The sequence below is a fragment of the Apodemus sylvaticus genome, chromosome 3 (genome assembly GCF_947179515.1).
Source record: "Apodemus sylvaticus chromosome 3, mApoSyl1.1, whole genome shotgun sequence".
In the NCBI taxonomy this organism is placed as follows: domain Eukaryota; kingdom Metazoa; phylum Chordata; class Mammalia; order Rodentia; family Muridae; genus Apodemus; species Apodemus sylvaticus.
This window is the reverse complement of record NC_067474.1, coordinates 124377007-124399454: the sequence shown is the minus strand read 5'-3', so window position 1 is coordinate 124399454 and position 22448 is coordinate 124377007. Positions and strand designations below refer to the sequence as shown.

At 41.0% G+C, this 22448-nt stretch overlaps 1 protein-coding gene and 1 non-coding gene across 3 annotated transcripts in view; one reads left to right on the top strand and one right to left on the bottom strand.

The window, feature by feature from the left end:
- Positions 1-18406, bottom strand: part of Nrdc (nardilysin convertase) — a 63039-nt gene extending 44633 nt beyond the window's left edge. Inside the window, exons 1-2 of one of the 2 annotated variants that reach the window (XM_052176981.1) lie at positions 17885-18406; positions 1044-1365 (exon numbers count right to left, since the gene is read on the bottom strand). In XM_052176981.1, the coding sequence (XP_052032941.1) occupies positions 1044-1365; positions 17885-18216 (654 nt within the window). In that variant the 5' untranslated portion in view covers positions 18217-18406. The remainder of the gene's footprint in view (positions 1-1043; positions 1366-17884) is intronic. The other variant, XM_052176982.1, reaches the window with a different exon arrangement.
- Positions 18407-20537: 2131 nt separating this feature from the next.
- LOC127681865 (U6 spliceosomal RNA) lies at positions 20538-20649 on the top strand. The gene has a single exon (XR_007977214.1). It is a non-coding gene; the product is annotated as a U6 spliceosomal RNA (small nuclear RNA).
- The last annotated feature ends 1799 nt before the right edge of the window (positions 20650-22448 follow it).

Below are 22448 nucleotides of genomic sequence, written 5' to 3'. Positions count from 1 at the left end.
TGCGTGCCTGTAATCTCAGCACTTGGGAAGTAGAGTCTGGAGCAGCAGTTCTCAATCTGTGGGTCATGACCCTTCTCACAAACCCCATCTCCAAAAATATTTACATTATGATTCATAACAGTTCCCAAATTACAGTTATAAAATTACAGTTATAAAGTAGCAGCAACAGAATTAGTTTTATGATGGGGGGGGGCACCACAATATGAGGGTCACAGCGTTAGGAAGGTGGAGAGCCACTGGTCTAGAGGATGAGGAGTTCAAAGTCATCCTCTATACAAAGTTCAAGACTAGCCTAAGATACATCACACTATCTCAAAAAATAAAACAAATCAAGAAAGAAACCAACTTTAACAAATAGTTGCTGGTCAGTTCTACTATAATATCTCCAAAATGTTACCTACCCTCTGATATAGGAATTCCTTCCTGCAAAATGGAAGCATTCTTCAAAAGATATATTGGAGAAAATATCCCTATCAAGACTCACATACCAATTCACTGATGCTTAAGTTCAACTCTCTCACTTAAACTTCCCTGATTACTTATTTATTCCAGTGCTGACACTTTCGCACAGGTGAGATCAAATTCAATTCCCTCCGCAGGAACTACCCACTTAGTAACTCAGCACTCAGGGTCAAGGGGAAATGTCGCCTGGCCTTGTTCTTCTTTCTCCCGTCTTCCAAGGATGATAATGCTCGTATTCCTCTAGCCTCAGCTAAGAACCGTTCAGAGTCTCACCTTCTGATATTTTTAAAAGTATATAATGTACATAATACATATGCATTCAATTATTGCCATTTTCACCTCTAATGAGTGGTTTTTACAAATTTTTTTTGTTTTCTTTAGTTTCTATAGTAAGTCACTTTTATAACCAGAGCAAGTTGTTTTCAAAATAAAATCTTAATATAGAATAATCACTGGCCAAAAAAAACCAAATCAAAAGATAGCTACATACTTCCTTTTTACTACTAAGAAATAAAATACAAGTTTGATCATTACCCCAGGGAGTTCCCAAATAAGACGGACAATACAGACAGGACTCACACCTGTTTCTCAGTAGCTTTCTTCCTGGCTTCTACCCTCTCTTCCAGTTCTTCCAGTTCATGTTCCTCATTCTCAAGATCATCATCATCGTGGTCATCATCATCAAACTCCTCTTCATCATCAAAACCCTCTTCATCATCATCCTGTATCTCAGCTCCAGAGTCTTCATCATCATCGTCATCATCGTCGTCGTCGTCATCATCATCATCTTCCTCTTCCTCCTCCTCTTCCTCCTCTTCATCTGTTGCATTTCCTGTTTTACCCTCCACATTACTTAGATCTGAAATCAAAAGTGCCTGCAAGCCATTCTGTAATTTGATGTATCTGGGGGGAAAAAAAAACCACACAAAGCTTTTTGATTCAACTCTTCTCAGTAAGAAGTACCTACATTATGTGTAATAAACACACTGGATACTATGTGAGTACCCCCACTTACCCCAAGTTTCATTATTCACACTCAACTCTGGTGTAAATATACGAATTAATACATTTTTAATTGTGCACCACTCCATCCAATCAGGGTGTGAATACAGATTTCATTAAGATAATGATTATTTATCCTAAGTTATAAATATACATTTGTATATTATGCACATACATACACACAATCTTAGTCACTTAATAGCTGTCAGGTTTCTGTTGTTCTTTTGGCTTTAGTTGGTTTGATCTGGGTTTTGAGACAGGGTTTACCTCCATAGCCTTTGCTGTCCTGGAACTCATTATGAAGGCCAGGCTGGTCTTGAACTCACATCTGAGTTCTGCCTGACTCTGCCTCCAAAGTGCCAAAAGGCACATGTCCAGCAATAGCTGTCAGTTTTAGCAGATGGACATTAATGGTATATCCCAGTGCTTGTGTTCAAAACTAAGCTTTAATTACTTAACAATGGCCTCCAAAGTCTAAGACAGGTAATGCTAGTTCTAGACACACCAAAGAGAAGCCATGAAGTGTCTCCTGTAAGAAAAAAAATGCTGCAGGAACCCAAGAGATCTACAGTAAGAGCAAATCTTGTAGCCATGAAATTGTGACCTCAAACTACAAATGTTACTCTTATTTTCTAAGCATAAACACAGAAAGGCATTCGATTTTATATCCATGTATAACACACACAGGTTTGCCACTATTTATGGTTTCAGACATTCACTGATGGTCTTAGACTGAATCCTCCACAAACCAGGAAAGGCTATCACAGTTGTAATTAATCAACTTGGTTGATCTGGGGAAGGAACCTTGAAAGCAAAATTAGTTTTAGCTAGAAAGAAATGAAGAGACACACTTTGTCTTGTTGATGTTCTTTGGGGTTTTAAGTCATAAAATACATTTACATATTCAAAGTACAGGTTTATAGGGTTAGTGATGGTATTAAGATTAGCTCTAGAGCATTTGCTTGTATGTGTAAGGTGTTAGCTCCAACCCCTAGGACTCAAAATAAAACCTATGTGTTCATGCCTGCTATCCTGGCACTGGGAGGACTGAGGCAGAGGGTCATCAGTTCCTGAGTTTTGATATGGAACGCACAAGCATAGAAAGCACCTGTCTCAACCAATGAACAGTTTTTAAAAATTTAGAAACACATAACCAACCACCTCTTCCTGTCCTTTAGTTTAGAAATTAACATTCTACCAATAGAAAGACAAATAGAAGACAGCCTGGGAAAACAGCTCTTCATACTCAAAGCAGCCATACTAGGTCAGCGCCAAAGCACGGCCACACACATATAAACTTACAGCTTTGCTTCTACAGAATGCACTGGACATTGTACAGGTTTCCAAAACTGCTTTTAGAGACTGTAACAATAAATGGGCTTTATCTCTTAAAAAAAATTTTTTTTTAATTCCCCAGACTTGTAGCCATGTAGAAAAACTACTCTGTTTGTTTTTGTTTTTGTGTTTTGGATTTGGTCTTTTCGAGACAGGGTTTCTCTGTGTAGCCCTGGCTGTCCTGGAACTCATTCTGTAGACCAGGCTAGCCTCAAACTCAGAAATCCGCCTGCCTCTGCCTCCCAGAGTGCTGGGATTACAGGCGTGCGCCACTACCGCTCAGCGAAAAATTACTCTTATTTAGTAAAACTATTTTGTCATTTGATGGCCAAATGTCAATGATAGCCTGCTCTCATTTATTCTTTATTTTTTATTCTTTTATGTATTCACTCAATAAACACCTGCTTAACAACTCCATGTGTCAGACATCATGCTACAATACAAGAAAAAAGTGTAAGACCACAGTGCTTGGTAATGGTAACAAAATCATCAAACTAAGAATAGTAGATAAACACAAAATATTCTTCAAAGATCCTAGGAAACAATCAGAGAAAGCCTCTGAAACAAAATATTTCTCAGCCAAGCCTTGAGGTTCAAAAGGTGCTGCCCACTAGGGAGATAGCTCAGTGGGTAAAGCACGCATATACATGTGTGAGGATAGAGTTTAGATCGCCAGTCTGCAATCCCAGTGCTTCTACGGAGAGACAGGAGGCAGAGATAGGAGACTCCCCAGGAGCTTGTGGGCTGCTAGCCTGTCAGGCTCTGTAGCAACAAGAGGCTCTTTATCAAACCAACCAGAAGCAAGGACTGACATCACAAGGCTTTTCTCTGCTCTCCACAGCATGTGCATCTACACAGACAGAAGAGAAAAATGTGGATTTGTCTCCCTACCATATCAAAATCATATTTAAACACTAAAGAACAGTTAGTGGCTATGTTTTGTATTTGGGAATAAAATCACAAAATTTAAAAAGCAGAAATGGCCATTAACAGATCATAAACTTTACAAATTAAGTTATGAAAGACAACAGATGTAAATATATGATAGTGTACGAATTTTCCCCAACACCCAAAAAATGTCTGTTTCAGATCAATTCATAAAATGTACAGGAAGGCTTGGGATAAGCTCAATTATTAATTGTGGTGTTTGAATGAGAATGGCCCCCACAGGCTCATCGGTTTGCATATTTGATCAATTGGTAGGGAGTAGCACTACTGAAAATGATTAGAAGGTGTGGCTTTGTTAGAGGAAGTATGTCACCAGGGGTGAGCCTGAAAATCTTTAAAGGTCAAATCAAGCCCCGTGGCTCTCTCTCTTCCTGTTGCCTGTGGATCTGAACACAGGACTTTCAGCTACTCCTCCAGTACCTCTTCTCTCTTGCGGCCATGCTCCCTAACACAGTTATAATGGACTATACCTCTAAAACTGTAAGCAAGCCCCAATTAAATGTATTCTTTATAGTAAGAGTTGTTGTGGTCATGGTGTTTCTCCACAGCAACAGAACACTGACAAAGACATTAATCAACCTGGAAAGAATTTAAAAATCTACTAACAGAAGGATAAATTGTGACTGAGTCACACAGTAGATGTCCTCCCTATGGTGACTTACTATAAAGCAAGAAAATATATTTATCAACAAGCTACAAAACTGGGTAATCTTTAGAACATAATAAGGAAAAAAAGTAAGTCACAAACGGCAACATGCCACATGAATGTCATTCAATAAAAGTAAGTCACAAAAGGCAACGTGCCATGTGAATGTTATTCAATAAAGCCAAAAGGCCGTCAAAGTAAGTGTCAGTACTTAGGCTTTATATGCCATGAAACTTAAAAAAAGAGAGAAAGGGGAGGACATTTACCAAGCAAAGCAATAGAATAATGCACCAAAGGCTTTAAAATGGTGTTAGGAAAGAAAGGCAGCACACAAGAAAAATAAAAGTAAATACTACTTCTTGGGCTCAAAGAAAAAAAACAGATAAGATGCTATGCCAAGAATAGCCATCTGCAAGGCAGTCTGTGCTGAGGTTAAGAGCACTGACTGCTTTTCCAAAGGTCCTGAGTTCAAATCCCAGCAACCACATGGTGGCTCACAACCACCTGTAATGAGATCTGATGCCCTCTTCTAGTGTGTCTAAATACAGCTACAGTGTACTCACATATAATAATAAATAAATGTATATTTAAAAAAAAGAAATGTGTCCCCTTACCACTCCATAGCACACCAGTCAAACTATATGCTCTTTAATCTTAGTTTAAATGTTTTTGTCACTACTTTTTTAAATTTCTTTTCTGACTGCCTCATTAGAATGTTACAAAGATTTTTTTTCTCCAAAATATGCCATCATCTGGCAAATACCAAATATTTTAAAAGTATTTCCTGAATGCACAAAACAATGTTTATAGACAAGTGTGCTGGTTCCTGTCTGATAACCACAGCCCTAAGAAGAAAAAGACCAGAGGAGCCTACCTCAAGGCTAGTCTGGGATATCTCGGGAAACAATGTTTCAAACAAATCAAAAAAGAAACTGTTGAGGCTGCCGGAAATGGCTCTGTGGGTAAATGTGCTCGCCACCAAGCCTGAGAGCCTGAAGATGGATGTCCAAGACCCATATGGTGAGAGGCAAGCACTGACTCCTACAAGTTGTCTTCTGACCTGTCCTGGGTGAGTGCTTAATCACACACACCTCTAAATTTTTTTCTTAAAAAAAAAAAAAAAAAAAGTGGCCGGGCAGTGGTAGCGCCTGCCTTTAATCCCAGCATTGGGAGGCAGAGGCAGGGAGATTTCTGAGTTCGAGGCCAGCCTGGTCTACAGAGTGAGTTCCAGGACAGCCAGGGCTACAGAGAGAAACCCTGTCTCGAAAAACCAAAACCAAAAAAAGAAAAGAAGAAAAAAATAAGTGAACCTCATTTCCTGAGGGGCCTGATAATTAAACAACTCAGAAATGTCCAGCTGGTTCCTAACTAGAGCCTTCACCCCTACTGATTAATTTTCATAGTACTAAAAATTACACTCCACATTACCAGAGGAGAAAGGTAACCACCAACCCAGCTACAAACCCTACAATTTACGGCAGTGACCTGCCTGCAGGATAAGCTGGTGCGCTAGTGGCACAACGTGAAAGCGACCAATCACTAACTGCAGTTAAGGCTAGACACTGCTATCTATATTCCAAGCCAGACACTGCTCAAGTGGCCAAGAACCTGAGACCACACAGACCACCGGCCCAAAAGAAAACCAAATAAAGGAAGACAGCAAAAAATGACTCCTGTACATTCTGCTACACCCACAGATCAGTGTCTCACTCAACCCTCACTGAAGAAGCTTTCTCTTGCAATAGATGGGAACTAATAGAGGAAGCCACAACTGGGCCATGTGCAGAGTGAGGAACTCTGAAACACTCAGCTCTAAATGAAGTGTCTTCCTCAAACCCCTCCCGTCTCTGGGCTCAGGGAGCCATGTGGAAAAGGAAGAAAAAAGATTGTAAGAGCCATGAGGATGGAAGACTCCGAGGAAACAGGACATCTAGGCACAACAGTAATAAAGTACACATGAACTCACAAGAGACTGTGTCATGTGTGCAAGACATACACAGGCTCAAGCCAGACGGGGTCCCAATGCTGAGAGAGGAAACTAAACACTGTTCCCCATCTCTAACTGAGGAGCTAGCTCCAACTGACAACTGCTTACAGAGGAAAAGGTCAGTTTTCTCCAACCGAATCTCACAGGGCATATAAACCACACTTAAGGGTAAGCCTTATGCCCAGAGTAGATGGCCAACACAAAATGAACCCAATATTTTTGTAGATTTTGGGGGAGGGGGGTCTCATATTGCTTTATTTGGACTTTTTTTTTTTAATCTTACCAATCTTTTTCTTGGTTTTCAAGTTCCTGTTTTTATATGTTGTGCAAGTGTCTATGTGTATTTGTTGTGAGGTTTGTTGTTGTTTTTTAATTGCCTGTTTTCTAAAGAGAGAAATAAGGAAAGCACTGAGTTAGATAGATGAGAAGGTAGAGGAGGATCTGGGAGATGGGGAAGGGGAAACCATGATCAGAATATTGTATGAATTTTCAATTTAAAAAGGGTGCCTGACACATTGTAGATACTTAATCTGTGCCAAATAAAGCAGGGTATCAAATAAAATCTAAAGCTGGTTTTGTAAAAAAAATCAATGAATAGCAAATTTTATATATCTTAAATGCATCTAAAAAGTATACCCAAAACTTAAAGGTCTCAAATGAAGCCTTCATCTGTACCTGATTAGACAAAAGTGGAAAAAAATACAGATGTCCATGCATCTTAACCCAGCATTTTGTGATATGATAGTGTGCATTTATATATACTATATATGTATATTATAGGAAGCTAAAAAGAATGCTTTAAAAATATTTTGGAAAAAAAATGTATTATGAGTGGAGAAAGTTTACACTCAACCACATACTAAATGTAGAAGCTATAAAGAAAACAATCAAGGGGCCAGTGAGATGCTCAGAGAATAAAGGCTCTCACTGCCAAAGCCTGATGACCTCAGCTTAATCCTCAGGAGCCACATGATGAACCCCACACACATACCAAAGTGTACTGAACCCCACCCATCCCCCAGCACACACAAATAAATGTTTTGTTTTTTAAAGAAAATGGGGACTATACAGGGGTACCCTTATCAAGTCTACATATCTGATAACCGAGACTGAGCTACCAAGGGGAGAACAGTGCTGACCAAATAATGAGCTGCATAATACACACTAGACGACAAAGGGACGGATTTCATCACAATACTCCGAATGGCATACAACTTTATGACAAATTATTTCTGCCAATTCTACTTAGTTTTGGACTTCAGCTGGCAAATGTAAATGAAACCTCAGAATAGAAAAAAAATAGGAAGAGGCTTGTTGACTATTAATTTAAGATGGTTATAAAGCATCACAAGTTAGGTGAAACAACACACTGGATACTGGCAGAAAGGATTAGCAGTGGGTCAGAGTACTTACTACACAGGCGTGAAGCCATGAGCTCAAATCCCCAGCACTCACATAAAACGCTGAGCATGCTTACATATGCCTGTGACCCCAACAACGGAAGACAGAGACAAGCAATTGCAGGGAACAGCGCTTGCTAGCCAACCTAGCCAAAATCGTCCAGCTTTTGGTTTGGTGAGATACTGTGTCAAGGTAAAAACCCATGCATGCTTGGACTACATACATTATACTACGTACATTCCCCGGCCCAAAAGATATATTATAAATGCATAGAAAATACACACAAAAGTTACTTGCTGGTTAATAATAAATATAATGATTGTGGGGAACCTTAAACTTTTCTCTTTGTTACCTAAGTTTCCTACAATGACCATATATTTGTATTTACTGTTATTTAACATCTTTTACCTACTAAAAATGAAATACAAAAGTTCTATCTTAAGTCAGGCAGTGGTGGTACACGCCTTTAATCCCAGCACTTAGGAGGCAGAGACAGTTGGACTTCTGAGTTTGAGGCCAGCCTGGTCTACAGAGTGAGTTCCAGGACAGCCAAGGCTATACAGAGAAACCCTGTCTCAAAACAAAACAAAACAAAACAAAAAAAAACCAAAAAACAAAAAACAAAACAAAAAAAACAAATCAAAAAAACAACAAAGAATAGAGGTGCTGTTTTAGTAGGTTTTTCCTTTTAATAGTAAAGTTATGTAATGCTTTGTTTGACCATTCATTGTAACTCAACAATAAGTTATAAGACATTTTTCTGTGTCAACACATAAAACCCAACCTCCATGGGTACTTCAGGGTCAGCCTGATTTACATAGCAACTCTAGACTCAGTCTCAAAATTAAAAAGAAAAGAAGGAAGGAAGGAAAGGAAGGAAGGAAGGAAGGAAGGAAGGAAGGAAGGAAGGAAGGAAGGAAGGAAGGAAGGAAGGAAGAAAAGAAAAAAGAAACAAAGTACTTCTTTTCATAGCTTGAATTATCTTCATTGTAGAACTGTACCAAACATAACATGACCCTTTACAATCAGTGATGAGACTATTGGCAACTTTTTACTACTACAGAAACCATGCTGCCAGCTGGCTGTCACAGTGGTAAGCCCAGCAGCAAGGAGAATCAAGGTGAAGAGCAGCCTGAGCTACACAGTGAGTTCCAGGTCAGCAAAGACTAAATAATGACACCAAACAATGAGCTTATACAAATATCACTTAGTAACTTTAAACATAAATAGTTAATATTTAAGTACTTGTCCTAAGCTAAGCATAAGCTTCAATAAATTAGATATACAATATTGCCATGGGTTATTATTTCTTATAATCTGTACTTCTTGTTTTGTAACTTGCTTACTTATATTTGTTTTCTAGGACATAAAGGCATTTTTTAGAAATTAGACAGATAAAAATTAATCTAAGAAATTTCTAGGGAAACTATTACTAAGAGTTCTACAATAATGCCTAGCAGTCACGCATCCACACATTCTTTAAATGGTATTAAAGAACCTACAATGTGCTAGCCACAGAGTGACTAAAGCAGAAAGGGTTTCCATGTTCATGAAGTTTTAGCCTACAATCATTTAGTAAATTGAGTTAGTAGGGGAACCGCTAAAAGAAAACCGAAGGGCTGGAAAGATGGCTCCGTGGATAAGAGCGCTCGCTGCTTCCAGAGAAGAGGAATTAGATTCCTAGCGCCCACATGCAGCTCACAGTTCCAGAAGATCCAACACTCCTCTGGCCTCTGTGAGCACCAGGCATGCACATGGTACACAGACATATACACTTACAAAACACTCAACCACATAAAACATTTTTTTTAATTTAAAAGTTAAAAAAAAAAAAAAGAATTCAGGTGTTATGGCACATGCCTTTAATCTCAGCACTCAGGAGGCAGAGGCAGGAGGATCTCTGTAAGTTTGAGACCAGTCTGGTCTAGAGTGAGTTCTAGCAGCCAGAGCTAAACAGGGGGAAAAAGAGAAGAAAGGAAAAGGAAAAAAGGAGAGGGAAAAAGGGAGAAAAGGTGAGGGAAGAAGGGAGGGAGGGGATGAAGGGAGGAAGGGGATATCGGGAGGGAGGGGATACAGGGAGAGAGGGAGGACAAAAATCAAAAGAGGGGAGCACACTACTTAGAGAAAGACTGTGCCATTTGTGTTAGCCCACAGCTCTGTCTCTTAAACCCGTCTTGATGCACCCTAAGAATCTAACCAGCAGCCCTCAGGTTCATCTTAAAACGTCATTCTCCTTATGCTGTCTGTCACAAGGAATCCAGAAATTCTGACTTGGCGCTCACCAACTGCCACCTGTCACTTTCCGCGTTCTCTGTGTCAGCTAGCGGACTTCTATGACCTGCCCTTCTTTGTATTACTGTGATAAACAGCTTGAAAGGAAAGGGCTCCTTTCATCTTATCATGAAAGAAGCTCATTATCGTGACAGAAAGTCCAGGCACGAATCTGAAGACAGGAAACAGGGACCATGGAAGAACACTGCTCACTGACTGCATGTCTTCATCAGTCTGTTTTCTGATACAGCCCAGGACCACCTGTCCAGGGTGGTGCTGCCCAGTTGGCTGGATCTTCACACATCAATTATCAACCAATAGAAAGGCCCATAAACTTTCCTACAAGCCAATCTGATGGATGCACTTTCTCAATGGAGTTCCTTCCTTCTTCCCAGATGACCCTAGCTTGTATTAAGTTGGGGGGGGGGGCTAACCAGCAAAGCTAACTCCCTTATCATTAAACCATAACCTCTCCTTTCTTGTTTATCTCTAAGATCTCAAGTTAATAATGAAATACAAGACAGGCTTTAAAATTTTTCTCTTGCCGGGCGGTGGTGGCTCACGTCTTTAATCCTAGCACGTGGGAGGAAGACAGGCAGATTTCTGAGTTCCAGGCCAGCCTGGTCTACAGAGTGAGTTCCAGGACAGCCAGAGCTACATAGAGAAACCCTGTCTCAAAAGGGAAAAAAATTTTTTTTCTCTTTAAAATATCCAACCTCTTTAAAAATCCAAAGTGCCTCAATTGTAATTTGTGGCACTCATCACAGTAATAGAAAGAGGAGCAGGACACTGACAGAAGTCCGATAGCTGATACAGAGAAACGGAAGATGACAGGTGACAGTTGGTGAATGCCACAGTACATATTTCTTATTCCAAGAGTTCCCTCCTGGAACCAGGTCAGCTACAATTAAATCAAAGCAAAGCCAACATCCGGCACTGTAAATCAAACCCTGTAGCTCAGCTGGCATGATATCCAATCATGATTTCCTGGGTTCCAGTGTGTGAGGGCAGCCCACTTTCCTGACTGTCGTTCACAGCACACGAAGCTTATCTCATAGGCTCAGGCTGGCTCCACTCCACAGCTGCTACAGTTCTTGGTAGGAGTCACATGTTTCACCCATGTTCAAGATCCTGCGGTCTCCACTGCAACTGGGTTCAACCAATGGCCTCCTGGACCACATCAGGGATTCTAACCTGCCACATGGTGCCAAACTTCAGTATCTATGACCCTTCAAGCCCTCAAAACATCAAGTGGGAGACTTTTACACATTACTCAGTTTGGCTATAAGCTTAAGATCAGCCATCTTCTGGACTACAATGTCTGCGTGTGACCCTAAGGAAACACTTTCCAGAAGATTTCACCTCAGTGATGCTGGTCTTGGATTAATCACAGCTGATACTTCAGGACCAGTCAACTAGCATCAACTGTCCCACTAAAGCAATGGCTTTAAGCACTGGTTGTTAATCACAGCTAATATTTATGCCTCCGCTAACCAAAACCACTGATTCTTAATTCAAAATAGCATACAAATAGCCCCAATAGAATCTCTGAGGGACTCTCAAACTTCGCTCTGAAACTTCACAAGCCAGACCTCTATCACCTGCACCTTTCTCCACATTATCTTCCAAGATCCTCCCCAGAACAGCCCATTAATGTCTGGACATTCAAAGGGTTTTCCATCCCAAGTTCCAAACACTTCCATAATCCTCTGAAAATATGGTCAGGCTATCCCAGCCACAGTCCACTCTCTGGTGGACTCTTCTGTCCTAGTTGGCTTTCTACTGCTGTAATAACACGACCAAAAACAACTTAGAGTGGAAAGGGCTTATTTCATATTACAGCTTACCGACCATCTTGAAGGGACGTCTAGGTAGGAACCTGGGAGAAGAAACTAAAGCGGAGACAACAGAGAACCACTGCTTACTAGTTTGCCCTCCAAGGCTTACTCAGGTATACAGCCCAGGGCCACCTGCCCACAGTGGGCTGGATCTTCCTGTAACAAGCATCAACACAGAGAAATGCCCCACAGACTTTCCTACAGACATTCTCTCAATAGCAGTTTTCTCTTCTCAGATGACCTTAGTCTATTAGGTTGTCAAAAGATTGAGCAGCACAGCCAGTCATAAGTTCTCTTCATACCTGCCTCTGCTTCCTGTAGCCAACCACTTGAACACACTGCCACGCCTACGGGGAGTGAGTCAGCTCTCATCATGCTGTGTGCACACTGCAGCTTCTTTTCTTATACTTTCTCCAATTTACCCACTCCTTCCTCCACTTCCCAGATTTTTCTATCCCTTCAAAAACCAATTTTTCCATAGATAATATGGATCTTGTCACTTCCCAACCATCTGAGGATTATCTTCACCTTCAAATTCTTTAAGCACTAAACATGTGATCTCTTCCACTCTGAAACAGTTCCCCCTCTACTCTAGGCAATGCCTTATCCTAAAAGTTCTCATCCCTTCCACTTTAAACAATCTTCTTGGATAGAGATGGTTCCTCAGATAAGAGCACTGGCTGCTTATTCCAGAGATCTGAATTCAATTCCCATCACCCATATGGTAGCTCACAACCAGGATCTCTGAAGCAGCCTTCTTCCACCCTCTGTGGGTACCAGGAATACATGTGGTGCGCAAACACACATGCAGGCAAAATGTCCATACACGTTAAAAAATTAAAAAACAATTGGTTTAATCTTCTTGGGAGGCTGAGAATAACTGAGTTAGGAGTGTTTGGCACTTACAAGGCCCTGGGTTTGAGTCCGAGCACTGCATAAACTGGGCATCGGAGCATATGCCTATTATCCTAGCACTTTGAGAGGTAGGGGTAGGAAAATCAGAAGTTCAAAGTCATCATGGGCTTAAGGCCAACTTGAAATATGTGAAACTCTGAAGGTAGGTAAGTAGGTAGACTGACTGGCTGACTTTTTATAAATCTTGAAAAGTATCTCCCGGGTGACCTAAAATGTCATGCTTCCCATTCATAATTAAAGTAGTACAACATGGCCTCTGTCTCCTTCTCATTCCGTTGAAAGTATTTTCACCAGGAATGATTTATGTCTCTAAAAGACTTCAATCTTCTGTTACTGTACAGTAATCAGTACTGACAATCACTTCTTGCTAAAGTGTTCTCTTTCAGTGGGTCTATATTTAAGTTTTCCTTTTGCTTCTTCCTGACTACCCAGTTTCTACTTCAATTGCTTGGGATTGTTGTGCTATGTCTCTTCAAGGTCCTGAGCCTTAGAGAGATTAACATAGCTTAGACTGGAAACTAAATACACAGCAACTGAAGCCACCATACTTTACACATAACGCCTATTGCATCCCTTTTCAGTATCTGCTCCTGATTACCAGTGCAGACAACCCGGGCCCCAGTATGCTCTCTTCTGACCTCTAAGAGAATCAGGCATGCACATAGTCCACATACATACGTACAGGCAAAACAGTTATGCACATAAAATTTAAAAATCTAAAATAAACAAACAAAATTTTTAAGGAAATTGGAGTCAGATATCAGACCAAGAAATTGAGTGTTTCAAAGTACTTAAACTTTAATAAAGGAACTACACAATGATTTATTTTGTAACTCTAAGGGCCTATGACTGTATCATTAATCTGTATGTATACATACAAAGAAAATTAATCCCTTACATATTCAATGAAGCACTTATTAGGCATTGGGTGGAGATAAATATATAGATAGATAGGTAGGTAGATAGATAGATAGATAGATAGATAGATAGATAGATAGATAGAGATATAATCAATACAAAAGGAAATTTTCTCTTAATTTTTGATACATGTCTGCTTTCTGATGACTTGGATTTGTCTATGGTTTCTGCTCTCCTGAGCAAGTTACCTCACTTCTAAACTAGGAAATGAGTAGACATTAGTGTCCTCAATGCAGTTGTTGGATTGTGCCCTTTCTGTTCAACAGCATGTAATAGTAAACAACATAATCAATGCTTTACTTCCTATAATAAGCATACTGAGAACTTATTAAAATAACCAGGCCAGTGGGCTGGCTCAGAAGGTGTAGGTACATGGTGAGCCTGACCAACCTCCTGGGCTGTGAGTAACCCCAGATCCCACAAGATGGAAAGACAGAACCAACTCTGCAAGTTGTCCTCTGATCTATACACACACACACACACACACACACACACATATCCTATCACATACACAAAAATAAATGTGATTATTACTTCTAACAGTGTGAGCAACATTTCGATTAGAAGGGACTGCTTTTTCAGGTTTGTTTTCCATCCCCATAGAAATACAGAAAGAGATTAGACAACAAAGTCTTTCATCCTTGTTAGAATCAACCTAAACTTCCCAGCATTATGTAGTCACTGTTAGAAAAGTGTCAATCCATCTAGAACATCTATCCTAACCAACAAAGATCTGAATAAGATGTTGACTTGTACGAGACCTTTCTGGCCAAAACTGATTCTTTACATTGTTTCTGTAGCTTTGTCCAGGATCCTTTATAAAACACAGCCATCACATTAAGTGTTTTGAATACGTGAATGAGCACCAGACCTGTTCAAAGGAACAGAGGAAAAAAGGGGGGATTAACACTTCCCTGGTATTTAAGCAAAAAAACTTAATAAGGGCTGGTAAATTTGCTCAGTGGGTAAAACCACTTGCCATCATGTACAACAATCTGAGTTCAATCCCCAGTACTTGAACAGTGAATAGAGAGTTGTCCTGACCTCCCCACTCCTGCAATCCACACATACACACTAAATACTAAATAAATAAATGTAATCCTGAAGGAGTCCTGGAGGTATTATAAACATTTCAAAAAAGGCTAAATACAAATTATATACAGAGAGAAATAAACTCTGCTGACTCTTAATAAATGCAAGCTGATACGTCTTTGACAGCATTATTCCACCACAATGTTCCTCTGAACAGCTCTGGTGCTCATTCACATATTCAAACCACTTACACGGCTATCTCCTTCCTATAACAGATCCAGGACAAAGCTACAGAAACACAATGGAAAGAATCTGTTTTGGCTAGAAAGGTGTCGCACAAGTCAACATCTATACGCAAGAATTAGAAATGCAATTTAGTTCTAGAGGCTACAGACACTTGATATGTTTGTCTCTAGACAAAAGTTCAGACTTTAAAGATCTAATTCCGAAGCTTTCCACTTTTTTTTTTTTTTGAGACAGGGTTCCTCTGTTTAACAGTCCTGGCTGTTCTGGAACTCACTTTGTAGACCAAGCTGACATCTAATTCAAAGAGATCCATCCACCTGCCTCTGCTTTTCTGCCTCTGCCTCTGCCTCTGCCTCTGCCTCTGGAATGCTGGGATTAAAGGAATGAGCCACCACCACCCAACTTTACCTTTATTTTAAAGTAAAATAAATAAAAAATTTTCAGAAGTCAAACTGGAAAACAATGTGGTGGTCCATGCCTATAACTCCAGCACTCAGAAAGCAGAGGCAGAAGAACTCTCCCAAGTTTGGATCAGCCTAGTCTACATAGTGAGTTCCAATCCAGCAAAAGAGTCTAGGGTGGGTGGTATCAATTTGAAACTTGAGTACATTTAAAAAAGGTAAAGGTGGACAAAAAGGGAAGATTGCAATTTAACAAAGGCCAACAAAAATAAATGCAACAATTTACTCAAAGTAACTTTTAAACATTATCTTTGTTGTTGGATTTCTGGGGGTTTGAGGGAATTGTTTATTTGGTTGGTTGGGTTATTTATTTATTTATTTAGTTGAGCCAGGGTTTCTCTAGATAGACCAGGCTTTCCTGGAACTCACTTTGTAGACAGACTGGCCTTGTACTCAGGGTCCCTGCCTGTCTTCCTGAGAACTGGGAGTAAAGCTGTATACCACCACACACATCCAGTTGCATTATCTTTTTTTTTTTTTAAGTCTTCCTTGTACCACAAACTAGCTCAGAACTTCATTCAGGCAGGGTTTGAGTCACCATTCATTACAGATGATTGAAACACTGGAAGATTAGAAGGGATCTTACAAGTACCCATTCAACCAGTTGAGGTCTGAGTCTTCTCATACATTTTTAGAAGAAGCTATCTAGGCATTCTATTTATCATTTCCTACTTTATTCTTCAATCTACTCTAACATACATACTTCCATTAGGAATTCCATAAATGTTAGGTGCCTGATTTTGCTTCCACTTTCCCAGGTTGTTTTGTAGAGTCAGGGTCTTATGTAGCCCAAGCTATATAATCAAGGATATCTCCTGACTTCTGATCTTCTTCCTCCACCTCTCTAGCACTGGGATTACCACACCCTATCCTCATTTTAATTTTTCAAATGTCTGCATCCTCCTACACTGTAAATTTAATCATCTTTGTATGCCACCCTGTGCAGAAATGCTACTTTGGGACCTGATACAAAGTATCAGTATAGTACTTAACAAGTATTTGTTAAGCAATTTATCTGATACATAGTATCAGTAAATTATACCTGATACATAGTATTAGGATAGTACTTAACAAGTATTTGTTAAGCAATTTACCAAAAAAAAGTCAAAGAATATCTATCTAAAGCAATCAGAACAGTATCTGACATTTAGCTATTATTGGGTAACTATGTATGGACAGGAATACACACAAACAAACAAAAAACCACCACCTGTACTGAAAATTTAACCTGGGAGGCAGAAACCAAACAATGTTGTTACCTTCAACTTGCTCACTTACAGGTTACAACTACATCTTTGACAAGAAAAATTATCCCTAGTTTATAAAGATATCTTGACCCTGAAAACCTGAAGGGACCTGAGTGTCAGTTGTTTATAAAATAGAAAGGGGGCGGGAGGAGGAAAGATCTCTGAAATTCTTTCCTTCTTTTAACACACTACAGGCTCATAATAAATTTGGACCTAGACTACTCAAGCTTCTAATGAGTAAGAACCTCATAAAATACCAGCACATACTGCACTGGCTTTTGTGTCGGATGGCTAGTTTCATACAAGCTCCAATACTATTTAGCTGTCTAATTCTGAGTGAGAAAAACTCTGGGTTTCAACGTGGTCAAACAGGAAAACAAAGCTGAAAGATAATAGAAACTATTTCAAATACAAGATATTTTATGAAACAAAGTAGCTCTTAAGTTTATTCAGGTAGGCAATTACTCACCATTCATTCATTACAGATGATTGAAACATTGTATAAGATGGGAATCTTACAAGCCTGCCATTCATAAAACTGAGGCCCAAGTTCTCTCTAACACGTTCTGGAAGAAGCTATCTATCTAGTCTTTCTAGTTGTGGCTATATCCATCGTTACAAGCCACTCCATCTTAGGCTAGCTAAGAGAGGTAAACCGGAGTGAAAATTATGAAGGGGGTGCTGAAAGTTCTTTTATTAAAAACACACCATCCTCTTCGAAATTTTCACTCCGTTTTACCTCTCTTAAGGGACTCATATCTTTGGGTTGAGATTGAAGAAAAATAACACACACATCTCAAATATCCTCTCCACCAAAATCCAGATCTCTGTCAAGCTTTCCTTGTAACAACCCACCCTCCTCCCCTTTACCATCCATCCATCCTGCCTTCCTCACGGAAACCTTAATTCTTGCTTTAATGAAAGTCAAAATTAGCCGGGTAGTGGTGGCGTACACCTTTAATCCCAGCATTTGAGAGGCAGAAACAAGCAGAACTCGGGAGTTGAAGGCCAGCCTGGTCTACTCCAAATGCCCTTGCCGCCTCACCCAAACACACATTAGAGATGGGAAGTAGTAACACCCTGTTGCTCCTCCCGGAGGCATGGAGACCAGAAGTCACTACAGCACCAACCGAAGCCCGCACCCTGTTCTCCCCAGTCCGAGCCTCCTCCCTCACCGGTACTGCTTGGGATCGCTGGGAGACTTGATGATCTCAGGGTCCCCGACATTACTGAGAGACCGTCCCTCCTCCTCTGATTCATCTGCTCCTAGACGGGCAACCCGGCCGCTCTCGCCCAAGTCCTGTCCATTGGGCTGCAGGTCCGGGCAACTGCAGGTGGACTTCGCCTTGTTTCTTCCAGGCATGGTCAGCGTAGGAAAGGGTTTCGCTGATTCTTCGCACAGACCCCGTGCTGCGATTCGCCCCAGAGCCGTGAGCTCCTGGCCGGCCTCACACCGCAACTTCCTCCCGGTGGCACAGACTGCAGCAACCGCGACTCTCCTCAGCATTCACCAGCAAGTCGTAGCGCTGGACATCCCGCTCCCCAGGCCCACCTCCTCCTCCTACTCCTCCAGCCACTCCTCCTCCTCCGCGTCCCAGGGGCGACGGCGGCGGCCGGCGTTGTTGCTGCCCCAGCCGCTGGGGAGGACAGGCCTGAACCCCTCCTCCAACCCGGCCTCGCTCACACCGACTTTCTTCATCCCACCCTCCTGACAGCCGATGACGCTATGGACTCTAGCCAATCACAACGCACAACAGCCGTCACGTTTGCAAAAGCAGCCAATGGGAGCAGGAAGGCGAGAGACCAATAGGAATAGGCCGGGTTCCTGGCGCACCCAGAGAGCATTTCGAAACCTGACGTGGGCGGGGCGAAGGAAAAGAGGCGGAGGATGATGGGAGAAGTTTTGCCGCGATTGTGACGTGCGTCCTTAGCTGTTTTAGGAAAACTGCGTAGTGCTCCTGTCTGAGAAAATATTCCCCAGAGAGACGAAACAGAAGTGAGTCGCGATAGTGGATGCTGATCTTCTTCACCCACTTGCTGTGTATTTTTTGCACTCTATTCTTAGAGTGACTCAGCGGGTCTCTTTTTTTTTTTTAAAGAACAGAGCACCGGAAGTCTTTTCCCACCCTATCCTGGGATGGATGCTGTGCTTGTGGGTCACTAAGCACCGGAAATAACAATTGCACCTTTCCGTCCTGTAGGCTGCCAAACCGTTGGTGCTTTTCACGCTCCAAATACGATAGAGTGCCTAAAAGATCGGTTTCAATATGCTCCCTCTTGTATGCGAAATGGTTTTGTTTTGTTTTGTTTTTTTTAAAGCTTGCCCACAGACTGAAGTAGTCAGCCTACCGTTTAAGTTTGGCCAACATTTACAAAACATGTTAGGCTACTACCCTCAAGTTACTTTCCCAAGCTTTTTATTTTGCCAGTGCCTTTGCTGCGACTGGATCAGACACAATATAAAATAAAAAGCAGCTGACCAGATACAATAAAAAGCTGGGAGGCAGAGGCAGGCGGATTTCTGAGTTCGCGGCCAGCCTGGTCTACAGAGTGAGTTCCAGGACAGCCAGAGCTATACAGAGAAACCCTGTCTCAAAAGACCAAATCCAAAAAAACCAAAACAAAACAAAAAGCTGATAGATACCTAGATACCATTGGATGAGATCATACCACATGGAAGAGATAAACGATAAAAAAAAAAAAAAAAGACTTTAAACCAGTAGATACATTAGTGGTTATCTTTCCTGACCCTGAACCTCAGGTGCTGAAGATAAAGCCATAAAACACAAATCTTTGCCCGTATGGTAGCCCAAGCCTTGAATCTCAGCACTCAGGGAGACAGAAGCAGTTGAATCTCTTAAGTTCGAGGCCAGCCTGGTTTACAAAGCATTTCGAAGCCAGCCAGGTCTACCTACTAAGACTGTCTCAAAACAAAAAAACAAAAAATCCTTGGCTTTAAGTTTAGTTTCTTATAGGAAGAAACACCCATAAATGATACATTTACAAAAAACAATAAATGCTAAGACTACAAAACAGGATAGGGGCCGGGCGGTCGTGGTGTACACCTGTAATCCCAGAACTCTGGGAGGCAGAGGTAGGCAGATTTCTGAGTTCGAGGCCAGCCTGGTCTACAGAGTGAGTTCCAGGACAGCCAGGGCTATACAGAGAAACCCTGTCTCGAAAAAACCAAATCCAAAAAAAACCAAAAACAACAACAACAACAACAACAAAAACAGGATAGGAAAACAAAGTATTGAGGAGGAAAATACGTGAACTGGGACAGAAGTATTTGAAAGCATTAAGATATCCTGGTTTCACTATACTTTTAATAAGGTTTATCAGTTTTTTGTTTTGTTTTTTTTTTCTTTGAGTTTTTAAGCAACTCCACTAAAGTCCTTATTCAAAGTAGCTTTATCTGTGTCTCTCCAGTACTAGAATGGTTGCCTAATACATAAAAACACCAATAGTAAGTGTTGGATATATACCTGAAATCTATGCTTTGAATAAGATGGGGGGGGGTGCGCGCGCATGCTTTATACAGGATACAGGATTGGTGTGTATGTGTGCTTTTTTGACTCCCCAAAGCAATAATACCAGAAATAAGAAACCTTCAGCTTTAACTATCATTTTTGTTTTCCTAAGGAGAGAATTTATACCCATAATTGCAATTTGCTGGGTTTTCCATAGAGTGAAACTTTCCATTATCCATTTGACTAACCAAGTGAGGTGCTACCTTGTGCCAGAAATTGGGAGTAATGAACAAATATTTCCCCTCTCTCTGGAGCTTACAAGAGAGCTAGTGGGAGAAACTCATTTAAAAAGCACAGAGTACTCGATTCAGCAGAATATATACTAAAGCTGAACTGATACAGAGAAAAAACAGCATGGCCCCTGCTCATGAGTGATAGGCAAATTCATGAAGAGTGAGTTCCATGCTTTCCTGAAGTATCCTGGTACTGTGATGACGTGCTTTGTAGCTTTCCTGTCTCTTCCCCAAGAGCAGACATTAGGGGCAAAGATGGTATCTCTATAATTAGCATTTTTACTTTTCTTTTTCGGTGTAGACATTTGAGTATAAAGCCCTACCCCCAAAGAAGCATACAAATTTTAACTCTATAATTACAAATAACTCTAGATGGAAATACACAGATATTCCCTTTTCAGAGTGTTTTCCCAAAGAAGGGAAATTTAAGCTAACATTTGGAAACTGTAGACGGATCAGTGTGTAGGTGAATTAATGAAAAGATCTGAATGAGCTTCGACTGGTGATCTGGAAAGGGAAAGGGGTCATTGGCAGATATCACAGAGAACATTCTGGAGACTAAGACACTGGCCTGCCTGTTGAATGCCTCAGTAAACTCCCAAATCTTAGAATGGTTTCCAACAAGCCGTAGGTGCCCAGTAAGTAATGTGTGAGCAGACGAAGAGAAGGAATGATCACAATTGTTTTCTAAGTAGATCACTAGGGTTGGTGAGCTATTAATAAACAAACCCACTGAAGGCCGAAGTGACAGCAAGCTTGAGGATCAGAGGTCTGCTCCCCATGGTGGCCACCTGAAAGTCCGGCCATGGAAGATGGAGCCCCAAGATAAGCTAACCAGCTAGACCCTCCAGAATCATCAAGCTCTGGACTCAGTGAGAGCCACTGCCTTAATGAGTTAAGAGGGACTGACATCAACCTCAGGCCTCCACAGGAGTGTACACATGTCCCCACATGTGGAAACATGCATCTTCATGCAACTTCAGGTCTCCACAGGAGTGTACACATGTCCCCACATGTGGAAACATGCATCCATGAACAAAGGAGAGAACAAAAAAATAATGAATCAAAGCAGGGAGGAGAGAAGGGCACATTGAAAATGAAAAAATACAATAGACATGTCAGTAACCTGACCTGGGACTATTCAGGAGGCTGAGGCAGGAGGATCACTTGAGCCCAAGAATTGAGGAGTGGGCGAGGGAAAAAAAAAATACTGAGCTCTCCCAAAAGCAAAATGACCGATTTCAAAGCTATTAAAGTAATACAAGAAATAGAAGCGATTTACAGCAATAATGATGGGGATAGAAAATTATAGACAGACATTCATTTAGGAGGTTGAACTGGCCAGGTTTCTTTCTCTTTTTTGTCAGATTTATATATTAATCTTGTATTGGGGAATTTTGCCTGTGTATGTATGTGTGTGTATATATATATATATATATATATATATATATATATATATATGCACTGTGGGCATTCCTGGTACACTCAGAGACTAAAAGAAAGTGTCAAATTCCTTGGAACTGGAATTAAAGATGATTGTAAGCAACCATGTGGTTGCTGGAAGCCAAATCCAGGTCCCTAGCAAGAACAGCAAGTGCTCTTAACTGCTGGGCTAGCGATCTGTCCAGTCCCAGACTGGCTGATTTTAGTGGAAGTGAAGCCATCAGATCCCGTGGCATTGAAGTTTAGGAAGCCGTGAGCCACTCAGCTGAGTACCGGCATCTGAACCAGAGTCCTCTAGAAAAGCAGTGTTTTCGTTTGATTTTTCCATTTCTGTGAAGAGACACCATGACCAAGGCAACTCTTATAAAGGACAACTTTCATTGGAGCTAGCTTAAAGGTCCAGTTCATTGTCATCAAGGTGGGAAGTATAGCAGTGTCCGAGCAGGCATGGCACTGGAGTTGCTGAGAGTTCTACATCTTGTTGCAAAGGGAACCAGGAGAAGACCATATTCAGGCAACTAGGAGGATGGTCC